Genomic DNA, 20,240 nt, shown 5'->3' with positions numbered 1-20,240 from the left:
AAAACATCTTTTAAGTTGTAAAAATTAGATTTACAATCTTCGTTTTTTAAAAATTATATATGATGTAGAATAAAAAACATCTCTTATTACTTTTTCTCAAATTCTATAATTTAGTCACACGCAATGGAATGTATCTTTTTAATTAACAATCATATTTACAATCTTTGATTTTTAAAAGTTATATAATGTGTAAGAAAATGCATCTCTTGTTACTGTTTTCAAATTTCTACAAAACCATAAGCACATACACTTTGTGCCAAAATCCATTCTTAGAGTCTAGCAGTGGACTTTCCACACATCCCACTTTCGACAATATGCATCTTTTTAATTCAAAAATTATATATACAACCACTGAGTTTTAAGAAATCATGTATAATCTAGAAAAAGTATATCATATTACTTTTTCCCAAAATTTTATAAAACTATAGTTACATAGACTTGGAATATATCTTTTTAATTTTAAAATTATATTTACAATCCTTGATTTTATAAAAAAATTATATAATGTATAAAAGGATACATCTCCTCTTACTTTTTTTCAAAGTTTATATAATTTTAGTCACATGCATTCGATGCCAAGTTGTCCTCTTAAAGTCCAGCAGTTGATGCAATATATTCTTGTAATTTTAAATTATATTTATGGCATCTCGAAAATATCCAGATAGAAATATGGCTTTTAAATTAAATTTTGAATTAGTAAATGAGGCCAAAAAAAGTGGCAATGCTATACACAATAAGAAAGAGACTCCTAAAATAGTAGAGGTAACTAGAGCTTTTACGTATTTTCATAAATTCATGAACAAGATCTATATAAATACATAGATTCATAGATCTATACATCTTGATTGGAAAAAAATCAATAGAAAAAAAAAGCCAATATCTTTTTCCAAAAAAAAAATAAAACATAAATTAATCTATAAAAAGATGCCTTTTTTTTAACTTTTCCCAAAAATTTATATAACCATAGTCATGCACTTGAAATATATCTTTTTAAGTCTAAAATTATCTTTACAATCTCTTAATATTTTTATCTCTTATTACTTTTTTCTCAAAATATGACCATAGTAAAACTATATCCACAATCTTTGATTTTAAAAATATATATTGTATAAAAAAATATCTCTTGTTACTCTTTTCAAAAACTTTCTATTACGTTAGCCATGCATGCTTGATGCAACAGTGCATTTTTAGAGCATTGGACTTTCCGCATATATCTCTTTTGATGATACACATCTTTTCAAATTTAAAAATTATATTTATAATATTGCTTCTTAAGAATTATTTATAATATAGAAAAAATATCTGCTATTACTTCTTTTTTTTATCGAATTTTATACAACCATAGTCCTATAGCGCTTGGACTTTCCGCACATATCTCTTTTGATGATACACATCTTTTCAAATTTAAAAATTATATTTATAATATTGCTTCTTAAGAATTATTTATAATATAGAAAAAATATCTGCTATTACTTCTTTTTTTTTCGAATTTTATACAACCATAGTCCTATAGTGCTTGGGATGTCCCATATATATTTTGGAGAATCATGTGCAATGCAGCGATTTGCATGGCCATAAAGAGGAAAAACATAAATATGTGCCAGATTAAGGCCCTGTTTGGGGGAGCTATTGGCAGTAGAGCTGTTAGAAGTAGAGCTGTTAGAAGTAGAGCTGTTGGAAGTAGAGCTGTCTGAAGTAGAGCTGTTATAAAAAGCTGTTTGTTGTTTGGTAACTACATTCGTAAAGTGCTGTTGTACTTTGTTTTGTGTTTGGTAAACAAACTGAGAAAGTACTTTTGTATGACAAAATTACCATAAAGGACATTGCATAGTATTATACAACAGAACATAATAAAACATAATATAAATTAATACATAAATATACAATATAGTATAATATTATTGTAATATAAAATAATATTATGTTAATATAGCATAATAGTAATATAATTATTAGAGTAAATTAATATTTGGTAATATAACATAATATTAAATTATTTAACATAACATATTAATGTATTATGATATAATATAATATATATTATATTTATAGTATAATACAATAATAAAAGTATAAAATATTATAATTATTGGTATAAATTAATTTCTCATAATACAACATAATATTAAATTATTTAAAATAACATATTAATGTATTATAATGTAATGTAATATAATACAATATTTATAGTATAATACAATAATAGAGGTATAAAATATTATAATTATTATTATAAATTAATTTTCCATAATATAACATAATATTAAATTATTTAAAATAACATATTAATGTATTATAATGTAATGTAATATAATATAATATTCATAGTATAATACAATAATAAAGTTATAAAATATTATAATTATTAGTATAAATTAATTTTCCATAATATAACATAATATTAAATTATTTAACATAACATATTAATGTATTATGATATAATATAATATGATATTATATTTATAGTATAATACAAAAATAAAGGTATAAAATATTATAATTATTAGTATAAATTAATTTTTCATAATATAACATAATATTAAATTATTTAACATAACATATTAATGTATTATGATATAATATAATATGATATTATATTTATAGTATAATACAAAAATAAAGGTATAAAATATTATAATTATTAGTATAAAATAATTTCCCATAATTTTTCATAAAATAATTTTCCGCGGTCCAGGGGCTCTTCTTCGTGGTCCACGCTCGAGGAGGACCTCAGCGTGAGCCGCAAGGTTGATGATAAAAAAAAAAAACAATAGATTGATTTTGGAAGGTATGGAAAAGGATTAAAAAAATTTTCTTCTAAAATGTGGTTCAAAAGATGCATACAAAAATTGAAAAGAAAAATACCTTTTCTTATGGAAGGGAGTCTGACGGCTAGGGTTCTTGGCTCCAGCAGATTTTTAGGTTTATAAAGGGACAAACTATGTAATTATGTTATTTTAATATGGGCATTTTTGTCAAAAATACAGCTTTCCGAAAAAGCTGAAACAGCTTCCTCCCAAAAGCTCCAAATTGGAGCTTCCTCCCAAAAGCTGTTTTCAGCTTCCCGCAAAAGCTGAAACAGCTTTTTGAAAAATTTACCAAACACAGTTTTTCATCTAAAAGTACTTTTGGAGGGCCAGAAAGTGCTTTCTGGCACTCCAAAAGCTCCCTCAAACAGGGCCTAAGCCTATCTTCACAAGAATCATGGGAATACTTTTAGTGTGAGCTGCCCAAATCCCATAGGAAGAGAAAATGATCTCAAGAAAAAAAAATTTCCCTCGCAATGGGAATAGGTTGGAAGAGGTTTGGACGACATGGGTTATGCTAGGTTTCATATTCAGTAATTCTAGAAATTCTATTTCCAATCCTAAGGATCCAACGGTATTACCCAGATAACCCCTTAATTAATGAGAATTTGGACAATCTTGTGTGAGTATGAAGTGATGCCCAAAGTGAAGAGACAATCTAAATGACTCGATGGATTCCCATAGCCTATATGGAAATTCTGGAAGATACTTAAAAAGAAAATGAGATGGTTGGGATGGTTTCAAGACAAAACTTTGAACCCAAATCCAGCCAACCTGACCTATTTTTTAGCCCAAACTTTTACACCGAAAAAACCTCATTCCATGGATGAAAAGGGGAAGGGCAAATAATTGGATGAGTTACCTCAAATTAAATAGATGGAGTCGAAATCTGAACACCGATTATAATCCACTTTCTTAGCAGTTGAAAGCAATTTTTTAATCAAAAGCTAGAAAGATAGTTTGTGTCAACCCCCAGTCCTTTCCATGGATGGCGATGAATTCTACAATACTAGCAAGAATTACCTGAAAATGAAGTAGATTGACAAGCAAAGCGCTCGTCATTAAAATCCATACACCAACATTCCTTTGCTTCCTTCATACCATGTGAAATTATTGGATATATATCCATAGCAGGCGCTTTGACCGCTGAAAAAATTTTGTGCTAATTGGATGTCATCATCTCCAGCTTTACCAAGATCAAATGCTGCATTTATCCTACATCCGAAAATTCAAAAAAAATGTCAATTAATTGTCCCAAAATTTCTCATGCACTGTGGTGGGGCCAAATGTAAGCTCCAATGGTTGGTTATAAGCAACCATTTGGTGGCTTAACGTTCGGTGGGACCCCGATGAGTGGATGTGGATTTCATCCTTCAAATATTTCACTAAAATGCTTTCCAGAGAGGAACTGACAATAGAATCAAGTTCAGCTACAAAGGAATCATTTAACATAGGCTGGATTTTTGTAAAACATGGCACCAGAAAAGAAACGTAAGCCAGCAAAATCCATGATAATTACAAGCCAAGATTCTTAGGAGTATACTTGAACAAAGACCATGAACCAAGATACCAATATGGCCTTTCGATTCTTCTGTTTAGAAATTAATATTTAACTATTTCAAGTCAGTGGTTACTAGAAATGGGATAAAGATCCAAAAGGACAAACACCACATTGGTAAAAAGAAACCATGTTGAACTCATGCTCCTGAAAGACTCTGCAGTATACCTCTTGCTTTTGCAACTATGCAGAGTGGTGGATTTTATAATCTTCACAATTTCATTGTTTCTCTGGTATTAAAAAAATTTTCTGTAATGCCAGTAATACTGTTTTTAAATTGACAAAAAAAATACTTTGGAGTTAAAACTTTTGTGAGACCTAGAAGGATGAGCCACGGAGCAACGGTAAGGTTCACGAGTCAGAAACCCAAAAAATCGCTTAAAAAATCAATCAGCAGGTAAAAATTTAAAAGAAAAAAACAAAAAAAATATCGATGACCAGAGACTATTCAGGTGCTTGTCATGCTCACCAAACAGAAGATTAAGCAAACACAGGTGAAAGTTTGTTCTTAAATTCAAAAAGGCAATTACCCTATTTTCTCAGACTGAAGGGTATTATCATTACTGCTCAATAAAAAAGATGCTGGCTTTGGTGGGGGCAGGTTGAAGTTGTATCTGTCGGAGGAGGTGATTAGACAGCATCAGTCTGCATGAACATAATTTTGCTTCTCTCCATTTGAAATAGAATGCAGGATCACTACTTCATGCAAAATAAAATAATTTCCTAGTACTAATTAGTAGCCCAATTGATGATAAATTATCCAACCTTAATTTAAAAATTTTACAAAGTTAGGCAAGTCATTAAGTGCTTCTGATGATAAATTTAGAAACTTGATTAATTGTAACTAGGTTGGTATTCACTAGTGTAACATCAGCACATGACCTTCAAAATAAGCAAGCTAAAAGAACTTTATAATCATGTACATGAACATGAAGCATCTCCTTGGCAGTATTTACATATTTGAATGAAAAAATGAAACTTTTTTTAGTTGTATATGCACATCTAAAGAATAAATGATAATTATAAAGCTGCTTCAACAGAGAGTTCTGAAGAACCAAAGCTGAGCTCCAAGCATGATCTACTACATCGCTCTCTCAAAAAAACTTTAAGACTCCTCATCATCAGAACTAGAATACTCGACCCGCCGATCCCTAATTGCCGGAAACAGCAATTGTCGGGGATCTGGGACACGTGCCATTGGCGAGTTATCCCTAATATTTGGTGTTCTGGATGCTTTAGGTGCTGATTCTCTCACTTCTTTGCAAGCCTTATCCAGCATCCCAAGAAAATCCCGCACAATAACAAACAACCGCAAACCCTCATCCTTCCCTGCATTCCCATGAAAATAGTTGGTGGTGCTCTTCACCAATGATTTTATTCTCTTTTCTTCTTCCAGCAAGAAAGTAATATCAGCCTCAGCATGCTCTACAAAACACGTTAGCGACTGGTAGAAGCCACTGTCCACATCCAAGATTCCCATATCCTTGTTCAGGAACTCCTTCGTCTTCACCAATCTATGAGCAAAGTCTACCACCATATTTGTTAAGGCATCAGCATCCAATCCTGCTGCCTTCTTTACATTCTCAAGTTCATTGCTCAGACCTGAAATAACCTTAAGGCCAAGGTTACAGTAATAATCTCCACTTTCTCTTGGAGAACCTTCATTAGAATTGAGGCCAGAAGTCATCAGGCTAGCGGTGCTCCCACTCTCTCTTGCCGAACATGCAGCACGCATACCTTCAGACCGGATAATCTCTTGAACAACAAAGTGCAAGAGTGTGGTCTTCCCATCAGTACCTTTGACATCTGACAACTTCAAAAGTGTATCAAGCCTAAATGCCAGAGCACCTCCACGGAAGGTGCCATCATTCATGCGGTTGCCTGTTTTAAGTACAGCCTCTAATAGCTTCAAAAACAGACGACTACTTCTGAGCTCTTTGCAAGCCACCTGGTATAAAAGATGTCAAAATACATTAGAAAAATATAAAGACTTATATTTATGATTTTGCTCCTCCTGTCTACCAATAACACTTGAAAATGCGTAACAACAACCTAGTATCATTGCAGAATCAATAAGAAAATACACCATATATATTACATAGTCTATGATGTGAGAAAGTAAAATAGTACTAAAACCAGACTATTGGAAAGTTTAATGAAGATGATGTAAGCAATTACACCAATTCTAGGTTCAACCGAGTTACATCCACCCTTTACATTTCATACCAGGATCCAAAAAGGATGCATCAAGCTTTGAGCAAAGCCCAATAAACCATAAACAAAAAGAACATTTATGTTATAAAAAGATAAACTTACAGGGAATATAATGTGATTAGTTGTTTACAAAATGACATCCTAAACATGCAGCTTAAGTCGAAATTGAACGGAATTACAAAAGAGTAACCAATTATAGAAATTTGGGTCCATTATTTAAATAAGTAGGGCCATTGCTTGTCATGCAATGGTAAAATGCTTAGGCTGACAGCGCAGTAGCATGGATTTGACTACTAGGACAACCACTTTGTGCAAAAAAAAAGGCCCAAAGATTAAGTTTGTCCCTAATGCGCCCCTCCTAGGACCCTAATTGCCAGGACCATAACTAGATAATTGCCCTTTATTTTTGACCCTCAGGAAGTAATTAATCATATCCAAATATGATCGTCAAATACAATATAGTTGTTTATACATCATAGATTTGCCTTTTGGTGTAGCTATGCAATTTAGAATATCTTAACACTGTAAACATTTTGGAGGTGGCAGCAAGGAATGGTGCTTTGCAACTTGCAATTTGGTGCATAAGAAAAACATAAAGATATATGAATCTTCCCCCTTTGGAACCGTGACGACAATATTTGGTATAACAAATAAATTGTTAGATTCAATGATAAAAACATTGATATTCATATGATGGGATTGTATGAAATATGAAGGTCAAAAGGTTTTGGTTAAGGAGAATAGGATCAAAGAAAGATGATGAAATTATTTTGATAAGCTACTCAATGGAAATCATGTAGATGATGTGGAATACCTTACTAGTTCCATTGAGGATAGATTTATTAAGTATACATATAGAATTAGAGCATCTGATATAAAGGATGCTACGAAAAGATGAAAATAGGAAATACGGTTGAACCTGATAGAATTCTTATCAAGGTTTGGAAGTGTTAAGGTGATGTGGGAGTAATTTGTTGACTAATTTGTCTAATAAGATTTTAAAAACTAAGAAGATACCAGGTGAATGGAAGAAGAGCACTACAATACTGAATTATAAGAGTAAAAAGATACCCAAAATTATTCTAACTATCATGGTATTAAACTCAAAAGCCATACTATGAAACTTTGGAAAAAGGTAACTGAGCACATATTAAGGTGTGTTTTAGAGAACCAAATTGATTTTACGCCCAAAAGGTCGATTGTAAAAGACATTTCTCTCCTTCGAATGTCAATACAGAAATATAAAGAAAAGAGACAAGAACTTTATATAGTTTTTTATTGATTCAGAAAAACTATATGATAGAGTCCCTAGAAAAGTCTTGTGGTGGGTATCAGAAAAAGGAATTTCCGTTATAAATAATACTAATGTGAATAAGGACCTGTACCATAGAGCAGTTACTAGTGTATTACTAGTGTGTACTACTGGTGGTAGTACTAACAAATTCCAATCATAATAAACTTACATTGAGAATAAATTCTTATCTTTTTGTGCTAGTTATGGATGAACTTACTAGGCATATTTAAGGTGACATTCCTTAATACATGTTATCTGTGGATAATATCGTTCTAATAGATGAAACGACGTCAGAGCTAATTGTACGTTAGAAATATGTAGAAGTGCATTAGAAACTAAGAGTTTTAGGTTAAAGTGGACCAAGATGGAATACATGGAATATACATTTAGCAAAATTAGAAATAGAGAAGAAGGTTAAAATTGAGGATCATGAAGTTTCTAAGAGCGATCATTTTCAGTATTTAGGATCAATTATTTATAAGGAGAGATTGAAGAGAATGTTATCCATATGATTAAAGTAAGTTGAATAAATTAGAGAAGTGCAACTAGGAAATTATGTAATCATAATAGTCCTACTAAGTTGAAGGAAAAATATTAAAGACAACCATATGATTATCTATGCTTTATAATATAGAATGTCAGACAGTTAGAAAATAATATACGCAGAAGATGAGTGTGGCCATAATAAAATGTTGAGATGGATATGTGGCGATACAAATAAAATAAAATAAAAAATAAAAACATTCATAAAATGGTAGAGGTGGCACAAATTGAGGGCAAATTGAGAGAAGGACGATTTAGATGGCTTAGACATGTATAACGTAGGCCAAGAGATGCACCAATATAGACTGATTTGATACATGTAGAAAGAAAACCGGATAGAGGTAGACCAAAAATTACATGGGATGAAGTAGTAAGGTAGAACTTGATATCTTTACATCTTTCAGAAAGTGTGACTCCTAAACAGAGTGGAATGGAACAAAAAGATTCATGTAGCCAATCCCAACTAGTTTAGGATTAAGGCTTAGTTGAGTTGAGCTGAGCATAAACATTGCAGCAAATTGTTAGCATATTGTTATTGTTACATTCTTTGTGGCTCAATAGGGAAAAAAAAGATCTAGTAGTAACCAAGCATCCAAAGCCTATTTTTGTCTTCCTGGATAGAACTTTATCAAACAAGACTGCAAAATGGAATTCTCCACTTGGCAGCTTTCTCTTCCTACAAGTTTGTTTAAAACCAGAAGCACGGGTGTTAACATTAAATTAGAATAGGAGATCTTGTCAAATAGTAAGTTTTTAGGGTGCTTTTGTAGCATAATTCTATGATTAGTTGGATCTGATAGAGGGTCCATACTAATTTGTGTGCACTATTAAATATAAAATGTGTGCATATTGAATACTATACTTAGTTGACTAATCAATGGCATTTTATATAAAGTAACCTGTTTTTCATGGTGCTTCACACATTGAAGAAAAGATTATGCACTTGATTGCCCAAACAATTTAGTCCATTTTTATTGGAGTTCAAAACAATTGTATATTAACAAGTTAGAAATGCACTGAAGCGCATTATAACATGACTCTTTCTGTACAAGGTATCAACACTTCAGCTAATGTAAGAATGACCCTCAATTTTAAGTACCAAACAGTACCTTCCAGTCATTTTAAAGGATCCAAACATGTTGGCACTCCAGAATTCCTAAAATAGTATGCATGAGCTATCACGGTTAATAACATTATTCTGAAGTAAAGGTCCAAGTGGATTCGTGGACTAAAATTAAAGCCAATTTATATCACAGATTTCACAATTGACAGCATGATATCCTCACTGAATGTCATGTTATACGGTTGAATTTGAGCTATTGTCCTTGGAATTTAGATATCTCTGTTGGTTCCTTCATTACTCATCTCAAGTTCTTTTCGTAATGATATCATGCAATCTACACTTTTTAATGTGGATTCCAACTTCATATAATGTGTTCTCCATTATATAAGCTTGCATCAGTATAAACCTAAGATTCATTAATTAGCTTGTATAGTAGCATATCGCAATTATACACAATGATATGGGTCCATGTAGATTCTACAGCCAATTGTAGTTGAAAATACCTTAAATTGATTATTTCTTTAAGTGGAATTATTTTTTTATTTTATTCTTGCAGACCTTTGAAATCTCTTTTTATGTTTCTTCTCCTTTATTGCTTTCATATACACAAAACTAGTTGCATTACCTTGTGGGTCAGGTTCCTCTAAAAGGATCAATGCATGCAATAGGTAATGCCGTTGCATCTTTCACATGATCAATGATGCTAAATAATCCATCTAGATGGACCAAATCACCAAAATGTCTGCTTTGGTTACCAGAACATGCTGTCAATATATGGTCATAAAGGATTATCCCAGCATATCATAGAAAATGCTCTAATCAATTTTGCAGGGTCCCAACTTTTGCTGTCGATGCTTAGCACTACAAAATATGGTACAACGTTTTTCTTCATACCATACCAACCTCTAACATGAGCACCACATGTGATTAGATGGATCCTTATGCACCACTTCAACCACAGGAAGCATTCAAACATAAGTGGAGCATTTGACACACTAAGACCAATAAAGTGAAGAGAAAATCAATTATCAAACCAATCTTGGTGCAAATCAAGACATCAACTTGTAATGATGTGGATCATAAGCTAAAAGGTACCTCAGTAATTTCCATGAAATATAAATCTCAAACCGACTGAACAACTTTTGTATTATTCATTGATTAGATGATTCTTTGAACTACTTTTGAATAACTGCACTTTCCATGAAACATACAGCAAGTTGCAAATTTCACAAATTATTCCCCAACCTATTCACGACATGAGTTGCAGTTTACAAACATTATCTAACATTATTTTTGGTGGTGGTATTGCTTATGTTTGTCATCATTACCTATACAATGTATTCTTTGTATGATCAACTTACAAATACATAAAATATTGAGTCCTTTTTTCACTTTGCAATTATAATTGCCTGGATTCCATTTCAAGCTTTTGGCCAATCCTCTGCACTCTTTCCAAGTCCCTTTGGGTCCAAAAGAAGCATGCAAGATCATTACAATATCCACTTTTTCTCGACAAATATGAATACAGAAGCATATATTTGTTAAATCCTAAAATCAATATGCATATCTATAAGCAAATATAAATATGAATGAATACCACACAATAATGATAAAAGTTATAAATGTGTAAGGATATGAGTTGGATATGGGCTTGGAAAAGAAAGGGCTGAAACAGATACGAATTGCTAAATTGTGAAATGCATGTATTATGTTTGATTTATCTTATAAGTGAACATTAATAAACTTTATGCATTTATATTTGTATCTAAATCAAATTAAGATGTACAATATGCCAATATCAAGGATAATGATTAGAAACAGCTGTAGTTGTTCATTCATAACGGCAAGTCTACTTCAGAATACCAGACATTGTTTCATCGACATGCTTGCCACAAAAAGTCCCATGTTAAAGAGTATCCTCACAAGTGATAGGCCTTCGCTTTTACACTCAAAAGTCATTTATAAAAATTAAAGAGAAAGGGATGAACGACCTAGGAGGAAATCATCACTAACAAAGGTTAGGTGAATTCCATCATAATGTAAATGCTCTACTTGGAGGGTTGCATTCCTTTGTAATGAATAATACCTGGAGGTTTGCATTCCTTTGCAAATGCCTTACTTGGAGGGTTGAATAATAAAAGAGCAGATATTTCAGATATTTTCCATCTAACATGAAATATTCTGTTGATGCTTGCATCATCTACATTTGAGAAGGAATTCTTTGCCCTTACTAACTACCATACTTTAATTTGAATGCCTATAATCAGGAAGTTGAGAAGAATACTATTTTTTGTAATTATTTTTGTTGTCAACTTAGTGCTTTTAGCTTGTTTATGTTACGTGAAAGGGTTGACAAAATAAGAGTTGGATGGATTCAGTGAAAAGAAATTCAATGTTACTTTCTATTACAAATTATTTGGCCTTGATAATTTAATACATATCCTAGTTAAAAGGAAGGGCAAGGCCTTGCTGCTTATCTGTACATTTTGATCTTTCCCTTGGCAATGCTAAATATTTCTTTTAATCTTACAAAGAAAGTGATTGCACTTTTAGAGAAGAAAATAAAAGCTAACTTAGCCTTAACTGGAAAGCCTTATCCCATCTACATGGAGATGGCTTAACAAATTGAAGAATGGTATATTCAAAGTTTTCAAACTTTTCTCAACCAAACATAAACCTCCTATGGATTAGTGCCTAATGCATGGACAAGGCAACTGCTGGGGAAAAGAAAACATGCCAATAAACATTGAAGGGCAGTTGGCCGCCGACAAGAACTATGTAAATATTTTTGTTGCTTATGGTTATGCAAGCATCAATAATCATTAGAAAGATATAAAAAGAAATTATAGATCTCAAGACTTGCCTCTATAGTTGCAAATGATTCCTTTATGACCAATGCATCCTCTTGTAGAGAAGCCATGAATAGCAATGCATCTATCCGTTTAAATGCAAATGGTATACCCACCACAACTTTTAGGAACCGTTCTGCAGGTCCAAGCAGGGACAGGTTGCCACTGTAAAGCCTAAGCTTCAGCTCTTCATCAGTGGTGGGTGACATTCTCAACAATGTCTTAAGTAGATCCGTGGGGAGATTGTTACCTGGTTGGAGGAAGATAAGCAGAAGAATTGATGCATTAAAATAATATATTTGATCATTAATATAGTCAAATGGCTGACATATCTCCATGGGAAGCTCCTTCCTTAGTTGGAAAAGATAAGAAAATATCTTACTGCACTAGAACAACATATAATAAAGTACTTTTGCAAGAACAAATGCAAGGGGAAAAATTCTAACAAGTGGTCAACCACATGCTAATCAGAAAACTGGGCAAGCAACAAGCATAAAAAGCAAAACAAGTTGTTCCTAGCTTACAAGAGGCCTTAGTCTTGTTCTGCATATATGAAATATGCAAAGTTTCTTTCTTAATTTATTGATGCACAAGAACATATGGTACTGAATAGCCTCTACAATCCCCAAAAGACGATGAAAATTTACCTTCCATAAGTGCATCACAAACTTCTTCCGTTTTCACATTCAATGCTTTTAAAGAAATTGCCAAATTCTGTGACTTCTTGGGATTGATAAGCTGAACATTTTGAGTTGAGGGATCATTAGATGATGATTCCTTCTTACCCTCACACTTGTTTCTATTAGCAGAGTTGTAACCAAATAACATTTCTATCGTCTCTTCATTGAACCTGTAAATTGATGATTAGAAATGAACCATGGTATGCAATATGACAATATAAAAACTGACAACATCAAGTAATTTTGAATATAGAGGCTTACTGGAATGAACCCGATCTAATCTGATGCCAGACCATGGATTGATCAGGGTTTGCACGCACTTTATCCCAAAAGAATGGCTTCAGCTTGGTTTTTTCTTTGGGAGCATTGGCATCATCTTCTGCACCAAAACGCTGGGCAGATGCTGCATCCCCTGAATGATTTGGCCCAAGAGGTGATGGCTGAGTAACTCTTAAAACCAAGCCTCCTTGTGGCAGATGAGGAGGAAGAGCACCTTTTGGTGGTGGTGGTGGTGGATGCTGAGGACCAGGCTTTGAGTTGGGTAAAGGAGGGGGTGGAGCAGAAGGTGATGGACCAACCTTCTTAATAGGAGGCATAACAGGTGGAGGAGGTGGTGGAGCAAGAGGGGGTGGAGCAGGAGGTGATGGAGCAATTTTCTTAATAGAAGGAAGCATAACAGGTGGAGGAGGAGGTGGTTTTGGCTCAAAAGCATTGCTAGAGATATTAGACATCTCAGTTGAAGAAATGGAATTTCCTGAAGGTATATCAGATGATCGAGTTCCATCTGAGCTAACATCGAATGATAAAACATGATCATTTTGGCCAGGGTCAGTTTTGACAGACAAACCTCCAATCTTTTCCTTGTGAATTGTATCTTGCCCAAAAGACTTGGGTGACAAGCCTGAAAAGGAAAACTTACAAATTAGCAACTACAATTTCAAAATATGTTTACATGAATCATCTGTGAAACATTTCCATACCAGAGAAGTCACTTAAGCTTAACGTCATAAGGGGACTCTCATCTCTTTGCCCATATGTTGAGTCATTACTGTCTCTACAACATTTATGATAGCAACAGAATATACATGCAGCCATAAGAGATGTCCCAGCAGCAGTAAGAACCACAGCAATGATAACAGATCTTTTGCTGTTGTTTGGCTTCTTTGATGGTGAAACTGGAGCGGCACCTGGGGTTAGATTATAGGAATTTGGTGGAAGTATTGTGTCGCCTGAAGATTGATTGTCAGGCGCTGGAGCACTAGCAGCAGCAAGATCAGAAGATGGTGCTGGACCAAAACTAGGCACTTCAACTCCTGGACTAGGGGATGAAGCTGACACAGAAGATGGACCCGGAGTTGGAGCTGAGGCAGGGGAAGTGGCTTGAAGAGGTTGATCTGCTAAATGCCTTCTCAAAAGAAGACTGCATCCAAGTAATGACTCCAAATACTCCATATACATATTTATCAGTCTATCATCATCTCCAGGAACATTAAAATGGAAGTTTTGCCTACTCAAACAACTAAGAAGTTCGTGCTTAATTTGTAGTGAGAGAAAAGTCACAGTTTCTAAGTTGCCGCTTTTCAGAAAAAACCTAGAGTTCGGATTAGTCTCAGTAGAATCACAAACTAAATCCTCCATATAAGAAGATCCTGAGCTTCTTAAAACTTCTTTCGTGTCCATAAAATCTAGCCCACAATATAACCATATTCGCTCCATCTGTAATCACAAGATCTCATCATTAATCAGTTTCAGAATTTCATCACAACAAAATTAAGAGGAACTGTGTTATCTGTGGCAGTTCAAAGGAAATAAAATCACTCCTTTGCAGCATGCAATGCAGACAGAATCCACAATTAGCTCTAAACATAGTTCAATTTCATTGACAGGCTGTGCACGATCAATTATAAGGGCTACGGAGAAGAGCGTGAAGATTCAAGTAGCTGACTAGCATTGATTACACTATTACTGCACAACAGAAAGATTTGACAAAAGATCTGTGACTAACGACTGCATTTTGACATTCTTTAGTAATCCATTTCAAAGTCCCCAACGTGTGGCTATTTGGACCTTGAATTTAAATTTATAAAAGAAAGGGCCACAAAAAAGAATGATGGAATATCCGCGTCTCAAAAACACTTAATTTGCAGTAAGCAAGTCTTTGAAAGTTGCCGAAATATAACGAGCTAACTAACATTCATCTGTGATCTCCATTCGTCATTTTTCAGTGTGTAGGTGTTTTAGATGAATATTATGATCAACTGAGTGGAACATAGGTTAATCTGCTCATCATTGATTTTGCACTGGTAGGATTGAAGCCTTAATTCTATGGAAGCAGGGTAGTCCATGCCATTTTGTATATATGTTTGATTATATAAATGCTTACAGTGTTAAATGTCTAAAAATATATCGTTATCAAAAAATTGAATGCAATATGATTTTTAACATTCCATTTTTTTAAAAAAAGATTTTAACTTTTTTTTATAGTTTCAAGCCTTCAGCCTAAGAACATCAAAGCTCAAGATCTGAAGATTATAAGAAACATAAAGTTATAGTCTAAAATTATGTGATATATGTTTTTTTGGCATGATACTCGGAGACCCAGGCTGAATCCACCATCAAGACCAAAACTTCATAGCCCCAAACTAAAATCGAACCAAGTTTGAACTTTGAAATGAATGATATAGAGAGAACTCATAAGCTTTGAAACATAATAGCTTGCATAAAATCAAAAAAGGAAAGATAAATGAAATTCTGGTGAATTCATGTAATCAATATGGGATTTCCGATGCATCTAAACAAGCCACCGATTGTTAATTGGCTTATCCGCTTGTACTCAAGGCCACGTGATGTTTTATACATATTTGTTTAATTCCAATAAAGCAAACTATCCAAGCAGAGCAAATGGCATTGATCTAGCTAGGACATTTTAAGATTTGAGTAGTAACAGTATTGAACCCACTTTTACGATCTCCGAAATTTGGTTCATGCCACAGATGTGTGGATGATTCAGGGAGGAAGCCATCAAAGCTAAGAATTTTTGCGTCCTGGTTCAGTCTTTTGGGGGATTCACCATATTCAGCAATGCTGCCCCAAGTTTTCCCAACCAAGTGACCAACTACAATCAAGTTGGTATACTATACGAACCTTGCAAGTCTAGGTTACTCATAGTGACTTGCTACACCCTTCAGCATTTCCCTTAGAGCTGCTCTACATGCATGAACGCATGCGCATAAGAATAAACCTGCTGATATGATGCAATATTCCTTATTTCTTTTTCATAAATTCTTGTGAAAAATCGATTGTTAAGATATGACCCCTAGATGTAGCACCATACTAATTATAATTTGCATACTCTGGCATCAGATAAGAAAGATTATTATTAATTCATCGGAATGGGAAATAGAGGCAAAAGATAGTAGAATTCCACATACCAAGTCTTCATTTAGCTCTGGAGAAGCCACGATCGCAGTATCTCTAAAGCCCAAGAAGAGACCTTCTGCCCGTTGCCTCTCTCCTGAGCCTCTCATCATCAGAACAGACAACGCGATGACGCAAACGAATAAAAATCCGAACTTTCTCATATCCATCGTTTCTTGGAACGATCCTCCAGCCACAATCTATCCTTTTCATATCATCTATTGCTCAATCTCGACATCAACATCCACTCGTAGCTAAAAAAACATAATAATTACAATGCTCGAAAAACCCAATATTTCTTTTACCGTGCGAGAAAACCACCGAAAATTTCCCCAAAAATAGGTAAGAAAAACTCAATCTTCGAGGGAACCTGAACCGATCCCGCGCCGGGATCGACGAAAAATAAGCTTAAAAAAAAAAATCGAAAACGAGCTGTCTCGTAGGGGGATCGAGAACGGCGGATGGAGAGGAGATCTGGCCTTCTGCGCTTCGAGCGGCGGCGAGGATAAGGACTGAGGTGGTCAAAAAAGGAAATGGAATCTTCCGAAGTGGTTTTATGCTTTAATTATTAGCCGTCGATGTTGGAAAAGAGGGAGACGACGAGCGACGTGGCGGAGGGATTGACGGTGGGACCACGCAGTGCGTGCGGCCGAGCCCACCGACCTAAAGATCAGCCAGGCTCGGCTTTAAATAAAACATGATCATTTGTAACTTTAAGCAGATCTTAGAAAAACTTGGCTCAAGCTCAAATCATCTAATTCTGACATGGCTGGAAGTAGATTTGCTACAGATGGGATATTAGTATTATCTGTATCTGAATTTACATTTATTTGATAAAATATGAATGTAAATTTAAATATTAATTGGAGGGTAAATTTATATTATATTTGTTTTTATAGATATCTTTTTGTATATTTGTTTGAAATAGGTGTGCACACAAAAATATTAAAAAGATGAATATGAATATAGGATGATTAAATTTTATGAACCGCTCGATCAAAGATGTCATTGTATAGAAGATATAGGAATGCAAATTTGCAAATTATATGAGGTTAAATAGGAGTGTAAATTGGAATTATATATTTAGATATGGATCGGATATTTGTATGTTCATGATTACATCCACTTTTTTTTTCAGCTGACAAAAATATGAGCATCGATATTGGATAGTAACTTTGTACATGAAAACAGAAAATAAATTTAGATGGATATTATTTAATATATTTTTATCCCTAAATTTTGAGCAAGCTTGGCTTTCAAATTATGTGCTGCATTAGGTTGAATAAATATACAAGGTAAGTTCATATAACATTTATCAATATCTAAAATATATAAAAAAAATTTGATATATAGGAAATATTAGTAAACAATGTTATATGTTCTATTTTTAATACTCAGTTTTTTTGTGTCAAATCTATATCACGTAGTTCTTGTCTGGAACATTTATTTCTTCATTTCAACCCTCTAGCTGATGATTAACCTATTTACTAATTAAGAGACTAACAATGAGCTTAACTTTGAGCTAAGCATAAGTTATTCATGAGCAATTTATTCATTTGACAATCCTCATAACTGAAAAAGAAGGAAAATAGATACTTTGATAATCAAGAGTTAAACGAAAATAAGCATGCTACGCCTGAGAGGCTTCATAACAATCAATTGGTGCTATTTAATAATCAATTTGCACACTGCATGTATCTTAACGTACAAAGCTAAATTGCTAAGCGGGTATATAAATTGATGAAAAAGATCTAAACATAAAATCTAATAAAATAATTTTTCAATGAAGCTATTACTCCTCAAGCCAAAACTTCCTTCTTACTTTCTCCACAAATTGTGCCCCTTTTGTAAACCTACTCTCTTCTACTAATGCTTTGTGGTTAGAGCTGAAACCGAATCGGATAATACCACTATATCCATATTCATATTTATTTTGTTTGATATGTGATAAAACTATATGGTATATCAATAAGAAACTAAAAAAGAAACTTCATGATATATCAGATGAATTAAACACAGCGGAAATAGAATTACCTCCAGTCATGTGATCAGATTTGATGTCGTTTGTCTGAAGGTTTAGGGAGATGAAGACTTTGAGAATGGAGATTGTAGGGAACAAGGAATTCTTCTGGTCTATGCCTTCTTCCTTTTAGTGTCTATAGATGGGAATGGCAGGCACTATCTGGCAAGACCAAGGACCCCTTGTATGCACGTTGTACAAGTTAGTTTCATCCCATCAAGAAAACTAACTCCTATATGTATGCTGATAACTATCTCACAACCTTTAGTTTGAACAAGTCAAATAGCTACCCATATCTTCCAATATGTGGGCCACTATGGAACAAATAAATAAATAAATAAACATATCATTTTATTTAAAATATCTAACATTCTCCCACTTGGCCCACATAACCTTATAGAAGCATTGGGTACTTATAATTGGCCAATTTTACTTTGTTCATTTGGTTGTGGAATGCTCCCACTCGATCAAGTAACCAAACACATGGATCATAGCGGTTATACTCTAGTCAAGTGAGTACTCCCTTCCATGCATCACTATGCATCAAGTTACTTAATTAAGCACTTTAAGAGCAATTTCTTTATGAACAACTACTAAGGTTATTCGGGTCCTCTTTATGAATTCAATACTTTATGCGCAAATAAAAATGAATTCATTGAATATCATAATAAACTTATATTCATGAACAAATAGAGAGAAAAACATAAACTCAATTAACAAGTCCCATATTTTCCACATGACCTTTAAACTGCTTTATCGGTAACCCTTTAGTCATGGGATCTGCAATCATCAATTGAGTGCTAATGTGTTCAATAGATACCTCTTGTCTCTTTATATTCTCTCTTACACTGAGGTACTTGATGTCGATATGTTTGCTTCTGCTTCCACTCTTGTTATTTTTAGAGAAGAATACAGCGGCTATATTATCACAATGGATTCGCAAGGGTCTCTCTATACTACCGACAACCTTGAGACCACCAATAAAGTTTTTCAACCATAATGTCTGCGTAGTACTCTCATAGCATGCAATGAACTCTACCTCCATGGTAGACGTAGCAACAATGGTTTGCTTACTACTTTTCCAGGACACAGCCCCTCCAGCAAGAAGAAAAATTTATCTTGAAGTAGATTTTCTGGTGTCCACACAACCGGCAAAATTCGAGTCTGAATACCCAACCACCTCCAAATGGTCAGTGTGTCTATAAGTCAATCTGTAGTCTTTGGTTCCTTGTAGGTACCGCATCACTTTCTTTATAGCCTTCCAATGTTCCATTCCTGGATTGCTTTGATAGCAACCCAATAACCCTACTGCAAAGGTAATGTCTGGTCTCGTGCAAACTTGAGCATACATTAAGCTGCCCACTGCAGATGCATAAGGGACCTTTTTCATCTCTTCCTTTTCCAATTCAGTTTGAGGAGACTGGCCTTTATTGAATTTGTCTCCCTTAATAACGGGTGCTATTGAGAACGCACAGTCTTTCATCCCGAATCTCTCCAAAATCTTTTCAATGTAGGCTCTCTGAGATGGACCTAAGGTCCTTAGAATTCTGTTTCTGTGAATCTCTATGCCAATGACATAAGAAGCTTTACCCATATCCTTCATTTTAAAGTTTTGAGAGAGGAACTGTTTAGTCTCATGTAGCAAACCTAAATCACTGCTTGCAAGTAAAATATCGTCTACATATAGGACCAAGAAAATAAACTTACTCCCACTGACCTTAAGGTATATGCATTGATCCACAATGTTTTCAATGAATCCAAATGAAATTATAACATTGTGAAACTTGATATACCA

The 20,240-nt window shown here is 33.8% G+C and overlaps 1 protein-coding gene across 1 annotated transcript; it reads right to left on the bottom strand.

Moving 5' to 3' along the window:
* Positions 1-5,243: 5,243 nt before the first annotated feature.
* Positions 5,244-16,954, bottom strand: LOC103707997 (formin-like protein 5). The gene is made up of 6 exons (XM_008792742.4): positions 16,440-16,954; positions 13,989-14,724; positions 13,270-13,909; positions 12,976-13,178; positions 12,343-12,578; positions 5,244-6,313 (listed from the first exon to the last, which is right to left on the bottom strand). Exons 1-6 carry the CDS (start codon positions 16,593-16,595, stop codon positions 5,471-5,473), a joined length of 2,814 nt encoding a protein of 937 aa, XP_008790964.2. The 5' UTR covers positions 16,596-16,954; the 3' UTR covers positions 5,244-5,470.
* Positions 16,955-20,240: the final 3,286 nt, after the last annotated feature.

The sequence above is a fragment of the Phoenix dactylifera genome, chromosome 3, assembly GCF_009389715.1.
Source record: "Phoenix dactylifera cultivar Barhee BC4 chromosome 3, palm_55x_up_171113_PBpolish2nd_filt_p, whole genome shotgun sequence".
Lineage (NCBI taxonomy): Eukaryota > Viridiplantae > Streptophyta > Magnoliopsida > Arecales > Arecaceae > Phoenix > Phoenix dactylifera.
This window is presented reverse-complemented; position numbering and strand designations above follow the sequence as displayed.